The sequence below is a fragment of the Ipomoea nil genome, unplaced genomic scaffold, assembly GCF_001879475.1.
Source record: "Ipomoea nil cultivar Tokyo-kokei standard unplaced genomic scaffold, Asagao_1.1 scaffold2036, whole genome shotgun sequence".
Classification (NCBI taxonomy): Eukaryota; Viridiplantae; Streptophyta; class Magnoliopsida; order Solanales; family Convolvulaceae; genus Ipomoea; species Ipomoea nil.
Window position 1 is genome coordinate 2,568,813 of NW_017618464.1, and position 9,263 is coordinate 2,578,075.

The following is a 9,263-nucleotide window of genomic DNA, read 5'->3' on the forward strand; positions in this document are numbered from 1 at the left end:
TTTTTTTAAATTTCATTTTGATTGGTTGATAGTAGTGACTATGTGTGTTACTTTTTTATTGAATAGATTTTAAATTTTATTTTTATTCCTTTCAAAAAAAAATTATTTTTATTGATTGATAGTAAAAATAATGTGTTCCTTTCTTATTTGATACTAAAAATTAATTCAAAATTTAAAGAGTAACTCACAATTATTTTATTAATTAATATTAAAATAACATTTTATCATTTTTCTAGAATTAATTATCAAAATGGTCCCTTGACTATAGCGAAAGTACTGGCTTGGTCCTCGACTTATTTTTTTTGACCGATTCAGTCATCAACTATTCAATTTTTGACCCATATAGTCCTCCGTCTGTTTGGGGATTAACTCGCTGTCCAATTTGGGGGTTAACTTGACCTTTTTTTTTTAGAAAAAAAAAAAAAAAAAGTCAATCAATGTATTATGTTTTAAATTGTTGATATATCATTTTTTTTTGAATGCTCTAACTCTATTACATTGTAGTATCTGTTCAAACATACTTTCACAATTTAATGAAGCACGAGGAGCCTCCACTAAGGTTTGATCTTATGACCTTTCACATGGAAGATGTCATTACATGTCATCTAAGCACAAGGTGCTTGGCATATCATATCTATTTTTATTCATTCCGTAATTTGTTTACAATGTTCCCTGTTTGGTAAAATGGTTGTAAGCTGATAGCGGTTAACTGTTAGCTGATTGTGTTAATTAGAGGGTATAAATAGTTGATAACATTGGCTGATTGCAAAAAAGTGTTTGGTAAATTAGCTATTAGCCCTGTTTAGTATAATTTCTTTTCTCAAAAAAGTTAATTGAAAAAGTTGCTTGGAGTAGCTTTTTGAATTTTAGCCTTTTGGAGTTGCAAAAAGTTAATTAACCAAACATTTATATTGATATTTTAACTAAATCAAACAATTAATAGTGATCAAATAAGCCAAAATTTGCCTATTTTTAGGTCAATTTTTTTGACCTTTTTTACCAAACAGGGCCTTTATATATTTGTAAAAATAAAGTTTAATATATTTTTCATTCACTTTGTAATAGATTTATAATATTTTTTCTATAAATCTATTACACTTGGTCCTACGATATAAATTGCACCTCAATTAATACACGCATGAATTGGCGTTTATGCATTGCTATTTTTATTTCTCATTTAAGCCTAAGATCTGGTTGGAGACAGCAAGTCAGAAACCCTTGGGATACTTGATAAGACTATGTCATTAACAATGCTGTGTCTAAATTCTAAAATTGGACAGTAAGTAGTGCTTTTCTCATTATACAGATAAATAATTGGGTGTAATACAAACAAGTATAGCAGATAACACCTAAGCACCACAACTGTAAACTCTTTTCATACCATAACTAACTACCAGCCAACTGAAATGCCAAAAGTACAAACTCATCTTCAAGTTCAAGACTGTACATTAGTGATGTCTGCGGCGATCCTTCTCCCTCGATGAATACGAGGAACTATGATACTCACGCTCTGCATAAAATTAACATTGTCAAGAAGATTCTGGATTTCTGGTGGCATGTTAGTAAAGAAAATACACCTATAGTTCACCATACCTCGAGAAGAGTGAGGTTTTGACCTCTCCAGGTGCCCTGCATTATTTAGATAAGTTTAGTAAACGTATTAAACATTAAACGTACAATGATAAAGCCCGGGAACAATGGTATAATGGGAAAATTCACAAAGCAATTTGAATATTACCTTTGTCTCTTGAATGATAGCCCCTCCCCTTGGCCCTATCCCTTTCCCTTTCAATATCCTCTCGCTCCCTTTCCCTATCACTATCACGGTCCCATGACTTTGATCTTTCCTTCTTCCTCTCCCTGCCTCTATCCTTATCCCTGTCCCTGTCCTTGGCCTTTTCCCCACCTGCTTCAGCTTTATGCACAGTTATTGATTTTGAACCTGGTTCTTCAGAAGCCACGCTTTTAGACTCTTCATCACTCTTTGATTCCTTTGCCTTCTCAAGAGGAGCCCTGGTTATTGCATCTTTACCAGATTCCTGGCTCATTGCTGCAGAAGCGCCCTTTGGAGTACCAGTGTCATCATTTGCAGAAGGGCCATTTGATGCCACTTCCTGACAAGAGGAAATACAAATATTGTGATAAATCAGATTGATTCTTAGTATCAGAAACTGTGCATCAATTACCAACAAAAAGTTTCTCGGGTTGACATGGTGAAGCTTTATATGTTAATCTCTTTTAAATGAGAACCAAAAATAGAGCATGGATTTTTCTGTGTGGAAATGATATCAGTTTAAACCCTGGTGCTTACTAGCGGAAAGAACACATGACAAAGTAGAAAATTTAAAGCAGATTACAATAGAGGAGGCATTTTGACCTTCGGCACTGGTTGAGAAGGTGAATCCCATAATCTATTTGATGTTGAAAAAGAACCACCTTCCTTGCATACAGATATATATTGTGCCTTTGGAAGATTGTAAAGTTGGGCCAGAAGTCGGCAAACTTCGTCAATCCCAGCCTTATCTGCATCAAATGCTTTCCACCATGGAGGATTCTCAGGCAAGGGTATATGAAATCTACGGGCTGCAGCATACACAACTCCACAAGCCACAACTTCACTCTTAAATCTAACACACAGAGTTGTGCGCAAACTGCACAATAAATGGGGAAACGTCAGCAGAATGGAAGAAAGAAACATTCGGATAAAAGAAAAAACAGGAAAAAGTAACATTTTGTTAATTTTATAATTTCATTTCCTTAATTATATTTCATATTTTATTAATTATAATGAAGGGAATTGCATTTACAAATTAAAAGAATTTAATTTTTAAATTTCTATTGATTAATGTAGTCCCTAGCTATATTACATATTTAGACATATTTCTAAATATTTATGAAATTTTTTATATCTATAAATATAGATATAAACATAAATAATTACATTATACACACACAACCAATCCTTTTGTTTTTGATAGGTAAAAACATATAGCCAATATCATACTAATGAATATTAATTAATAAAAATAATAGCAATAACATAATTGATCAACTCAATATAGTATAAGAGAATCTAGTTTGAGACATTACATCAGGAAACTTCACTAGTACATACAGAGAAAACTATCAGATGACTCCATCAGATTGGCTGGATCAGTGGCTGTGTATTATTTTGTATTAGGTTTTTAAAAAATAATAATAAAGCACAAGTAAAATTGACAGTAAATATTGGGGAAGCTCTGAGAGAACATGTGGCAAAAACTAGTAAGAAAAACAGATACCACAAAAACATGATTAAACATAATACTTCCATTTATCACTTCCAAAATATTCAGAGTTAACATCCAAATCATGCACAAAACTATGTACTGCTAGTGTCAAAGCTGTACTATTTCAAGAAAGAGCATGTGTACTATGTCAGAGCTGCTTGTTTGGATTATACGGAGTACCTGTCATTTGCAAGATACAATGCTTCCTGTCTCAATTTATCAGGCATTCCAAGAGTTGCAATATAATTTGATATAAATTTGTGGGGGTGTTCAACATGGCAGATGAAACCCATCTCTTTCAGAAGGTGCCTTTCTGTTCTGATCAAATCTGCCTTCAAATCAACATATTTCTGTCCAGAGAATGAATAACAGGTTTTTAATCAGAAATCAACTCACTTTCAGTTGGAAATACATAAAACCAAAAGGCAATACAAATAACAAGCATCTTCTTTTCCTTTTGTCACTTCGAATCTCTTTCTGGAGAGGATTCCTAAATGAGGAAAAGAACTATAACAACAGAAAGGGACGAACAACTAAACAAATACAGGGCATAGCCTCATCCCCCAGGCCGCTTCCTGGAAAAACAAGAAAATTAATGATAAAAGCAAACCAATATCCACAATGATAAATTTAATATCTCCCAAATGGTAAAAATAAAAATAAAAAATAAAAAATAAAATGTTCCCTGACTCCTACTTTGTAAAGATTATTCAAAATCTAACCTTTAAGAGGTATCCAAATGTTCTGTGGGTAAATTCTCCCTCCGACATTCCATTCTGTGGAAAACAATGAGGACCTGCCTGGCTTTCCTAGGACACTCTTCAAGTTTTGAGGCAAGCCACACACAACTAGCAGCAACCCTCTGTACATAGTAAATGCCAAGTCAGAATGAAAATCACAACTCGTGCAACTATTAAACTTGCATAAGTAATTGTTTGCTTTCATATTTGGGAGGAGCAAGGGGGGAAATGAGATATACCTTCACATTAAAACGAGCAAATGACTTCTTGCAGTAAAAGCGGTGGAATAGTACTTGACCAGTGGCCATAACAGCTTGAGGTCTGCAGATAACCACATTAAGGAGATAAATAGGCCATGTGTTGATCCGCAAAGAAAATAGCATTTGTTACAATAGAAACAACTTACTTGAAGATGCATCATTATCAAAAACTGCATAACATAAACAAATATAGAGGATACAGTTTCAACAAAATTCCACTTTCTTGGATAAGATCACATCCATAGATTTGAAGGGTAGTCTCAGTGGCTTCATCTATTCCATCTCTCCGAGAAGGGGAGTTCTTAAGTTGTTCCGCTGTTAGGTAAAAAGTGTCGATTGCTGTGTAAATCATAGTTGTTCGGGAGTTCAAGAAGTCTCTATCAACTGCAAACAAGAAAGAAAACAAGCATTAGATTCCCTTGTTCAACAACATTACAACTATTGTTGAAAAAAAAAAAAAAAAAAAAGCACTTAGAGAATGAAATGTATCAAACAAACCCAAACAACGATTTGAAACGTGAAATAAAACATTAAGTAGTTTGGATTTGAAGGTGGTCATAGTCTTCAAAGTTGGAAGAACACAATAAAATGAGTATTAGAAATTTAGAACAACATTCCATTGGTTTCAAATTTAAAAAAAAATAATAATAATAATAATAATAAAATTGAAGAAATGCTATGAAAAACTCTAGTACAATGATGAAGGGAAAGAAGATAACACCAAAGAGTTTAATTGCAGCAGAATTGAAAATTACAAGTTAACAGTGGATGCAGCTTTCCACCTAAATCTAAGCATATCCTTTTTTTCAAAAGAGAATTCCACTTAGAAAATGGCATATGAAATGGAAGATTTTTTAATTACATGCACAACAATACTGATGTCCAAGGCATAGAGAGCAAATTCTTACTTCTAAATGAACAAATTGCCTCGGTGCACTACATATCACTTAAGGATTCAAAAACCACAGATTTGAGGGTTGAGACCAATGCAAACTTAGGTTAGGTTCATTTGCTGTCCACCTGTAACACATAATCCCTAATGCAAAACATGGTTCAGTTCACTTCAAAATTTCTTTCTGGATGAGAGTTGATGATATCTTTCCTTTTTTGGTAAATAACAAGAAATATCTGAGGAAATGTTTGACTATAGATTAAGGTTATTAAATAAAAAACAACCATAAAAGTTGATCTCAAGGCAGTGAGGAAATTAAAAAAATATATATACAAACTGAAAGCCTGAAAATAATAAAATACAATTTTATTATTGGAAAGAAAAAAAGATATTTAACACACAAAAAAAAAAAAAAAAAAAATGTTAACGAGGCAGTGAGGAAATTAAACAAAAATACAAAAAAAAAAAAAAATTACCTAGTGGAGAAGATGGTGGACGGTGGACTCGTGGTGGCCTGGAGCACTGGAGCAGACGACGGGGAAGATGGTGGCCGACTGGACCGTGGCCGGGAGCAGAATCGCAGACGACGGAGAAAATGGTGGCGGTGGCCTGGAGCCCTGGAGCAGAGTTGCAGACGACGGAAAAGATGGACGGTGGTGGCCGTGGACGGTGGTGAGACTGATAGTCTGAGAGAGGGCTGCTTTCTCGATGGTGACAACAAATTGAAATGGATTTCAATTCAGAACAGATTTTGAATTTGAGGTAAAAGAAGGAATAACTCCTTTCAATTTGTCTTTGTTATCTAAAAGCATAAAAATGATTTTTGTTTGTCTTGTTATTGTTTAAAAAGTTAAAAGTTATTTTTGTGTAATATTTGTGTTGGAAAAATACTTGGTGTACTCCCATTTTAAACTCTCAATTTGTACTCCCTCTCACATGTTTTTGATGTAGACATTTTTCTGTGGACCCACATGATGAAAATAACCAATCCTGGATTGCCACCTCAGGAAGTATAAATGAGGGAGTAGAATTTTGGGAGTCTATGTAGTAGAACTCTTTGTGTTGGGATTAATAATAATTTTGTGTTGATTTACAAATGATTAATGGATAATGTAACAATGATTACTAATTATTGGTTCATAAATTATACTCCGTATTATGTAATTGTATTGGTTAATTAGTAATGATATATTTATTATAATAATTTAATAATGATAATGTACTATTTTGAAAAAATTACACCTGAAAAAATAATTTATGATATTGTATACATCAAATTGATCTCACTAACTTAGTCATTAGTACATGTTTGAATTATGATTTATTCATCCGTGATATTTAATGGTCCTTACAAGTGAAAGAATTTATGTTAAAAGTCAAAAATTCACTACAAATATAACTAAGTTAAATTGCATGATGGAATTAGTACATGTGCGTATAATGCCGTGAACCAGTTCCACACCTGGTTGGCCGGCTCATTCTTGTTGATCGACGGGACATTTGTTGGTTTTGTCGATCTTGGTTACCACCTTGACTCGAGGGCTCTCCCCTTTGAAGTTGCATTATTGGATGATCATAAGGCATTAGGTTGTATGTGGGACGAGGTTCATAATTTTGAGTTTGAGGATGGGCATGTTGATAAGATGACCCCTGCTGTGTCGGATCGTACACAGCACTCGCCAGGTCGTAAAACTCTGATACTGGAATGACGATTCAGCGAATGTAATATTCTCATAATGTGTGTATGGTGAGTACTCCACAAATTGAGAATACGATGATGGAATTTGACTGCTAGTAGTACCTTCGCAGCTATATGCAATATTAGTCGTTTGAAAGTCGCGTTGCGAACTACTAAGAGGGCCTACAAACGCGCCAAAAGAGGGACTACTCATAAGTCATAACAGCAATAGATTGTCCCTCCTAACCTCATTCTCCATACCCTCATCCTCGTCCTCATCCCTAGCATCATCATCTTCTTCTAAAACAACAGGTGCACCTGTATTAGGCGGTTGCATTCCACGCACTCGTCTACAATCATGCCCCTCCCCTCCCCCCCCCCCCCCCCCCCCCGCCTTTGGTGCCTCTCACGACGACGACCCTGAATCGGTTCATCTGGGTTAGGGGCATTGTTTATAATCTCAGCAGGGACAACATTAAAAAATGAGTAATGGGACGCCGCTACGAGCTGCTCGCATCTTTCGGTCATTTCACGAAAATTTTGCAGCACCTCATCGGGATTATCACTATCAAGGGAGCGTCTCCCTCTAATACCCATCATCTGCACCTCATAAATCTACATCAAAAAATATATAAAACACATCAAATTCATAACATAATAAGCATAAACGTATGAATTTAGAAAAAAAAAAAAAAAAAAAAAACACATACTAACCAATGCAGCATACGTGCTGGATTGCTCTTGATAACCCTGATGTTGTATATGTGCAGGATTACTGATTTGGCGACGACCATATTGTTGGTACTAACATATGTATGCATGCATCGCTCACAGTTCGTTGACCAGCCGGCACTTGAAGTTCGATGAGATTCTGTTCTCATTCATACCATGCGACTAAATAATTTAAGTGTTTGTTTGCCCAATCTACTGCTTTCCTCGATGACTGTCCATCGGTAGTGTGCAAGTCAGTATGGTATTCCACTAGCGTAGACACGTGTTGAAACCCACCAAATTGTCTACAAAAGCGGTTAGGAAAATAATGCTCAACAATAAAGAAAAAGATGAGCGGTACTTTTGCGGTCTAGATTTGTTGCCCATCCTTGCAATAATTGGGCAAAATGTGCATGACTGAATTGTAAGGATTGAACATGAACTGCAATAACAAAATTTCAGAACTATAAAATACATTTTCAAGAACTTTATATGATATCTTACGTTAAACTTAATGTTTAATAAGTTTATAAAAATTCGTACATGGCATTTCATAACATGGATCTCGGTAAATATCGTAACACGTTCGATATTATGCCATGTACGAATTTGTAACATTTCAAAATAACATGTTATGTATAGATCAAAGAGGAGAAATGTCGTGAGATATTATGGTCTGCCTGAGATTTATGAAATGTTACAAATTATGTTTGGACGCCGATATTACTAGGACGTCCATATTACACTAATAATCTCGTTCCGGTACATATTTTCAATTGTAGTATACATAATAAGCTCGTAGCAACCGTAAAATAACATGCGGGTTGTGAAATTCTTACCTCATATAGTCTAAAAAATATTTAATATAACGTTTTACAAACTTACGGTGCATTCGTGAGTACGATCTAATTGGTCTTGAAATGCTCGAACTGTGTGCATAGGCACATCGATAAATCCATGGGAACAAATCCACCCACGATTGCAAATTAAATCATAAATTACATAAACTCTAATTCATCAAATATAAACTTATTAAAGTATTTAGTAAAACTAACCTCGCACCGAGTGGCAAATCACCCAACTGCTCCATAGGTAACTCACATTGTGGCCTTAACATTGGTAACCGCTCCCATGCCCACAATTGAAGAAGAACCATGCATCCCCATACTGTGGAAACATTGCAGTCAGCACCTCGGCACAGCGCCATGTACAAATACGCTAGTACCGCTGAGCCCCAACTGTATTTACCGCATTCTCGAAAATCCCGGAGAAAAGGTAGCAAATACAATTTGATGTCGCTTTTGTTTAGCTCAGAAAATAAAAATCCTCCAAATAAATGTAAAATATAAATCTGCGTTGCAATTTGCACATCTACATCTGTGTTTGCGGGTTTTTTTTTTTTTTTTTCTCTCTCTCTTTTTCTTTTATGCGCATTTTGGGATAACCTCACGGGGTCTCGTCGCTTTGAGAAGCGGCATCGCTCGTTAAGAGCGGAATTTTTTTTTCATTGTTTTTATGTGCACACACTCGACGGGTAAACTCGTGCAAGTTGGTTCGGGATGAGTCAATCGAACAAAAATTTCAAAGGAGAGGTATGATCAGTCGGCCTACATATGATTGCATCATTTACCGCAACATCAACATATTGTCATAATACACATCAACATGCTCTTGTGGTTCGGACCGCTTGGTGTGAGCGTAAACCAATGGGAT

The 9,263-nt window shown here is 35.2% G+C and overlaps 1 protein-coding gene across 1 annotated transcript; it reads right to left on the reverse strand.

Moving 5' to 3' along the window:
• Positions 1-1,281: 1,281 nt before the first annotated feature.
• On the reverse strand, positions 1,282-5,934 carry LOC109147671 (cyclin-L1-1-like). The gene is made up of 9 exons (XM_019295296.1): positions 5,638-5,934; positions 4,470-4,654; positions 4,249-4,330; positions 4,002-4,131; positions 3,450-3,630; positions 2,378-2,651; positions 1,739-2,114; positions 1,594-1,629; positions 1,282-1,510 (listed from the first exon to the last, which is right to left on the reverse strand). Exons 2-9 carry the CDS (start codon positions 4,619-4,621, stop codon positions 1,449-1,451), a joined length of 1,293 nt encoding a protein of 430 aa, XP_019150841.1. The 5' UTR covers positions 4,622-4,654; positions 5,638-5,934; the 3' UTR covers positions 1,282-1,448.
• Positions 5,935-9,263: the final 3,329 nt, after the last annotated feature.

What these genes read in the sequence shown, in the direction of transcription:
- LOC109147671 (XM_019295296.1), bottom strand. Translation starts at nt 4,621, where the DNA reads ATGATTTACACAGCAATCGACACTTTTTACCTAACAGCGGAACAACTT. An exon ending in AGTGGAATTTTGTTGAAACT is followed by an intron (nt 4,331 to 4,469) that starts GTATCCTCTATA and finishes GGTTATCTGCAG; the next exon opens with ACCTCAAGCTGTTATGGCCA. An exon ending in TTGTATCTTGCAAATGACAG is followed by an intron (nt 2,652 to 3,449) that starts GTACTCCGTATA and finishes TTTATTGTGCAG; the next exon opens with TTTGCGCACAACTCTGTGTG.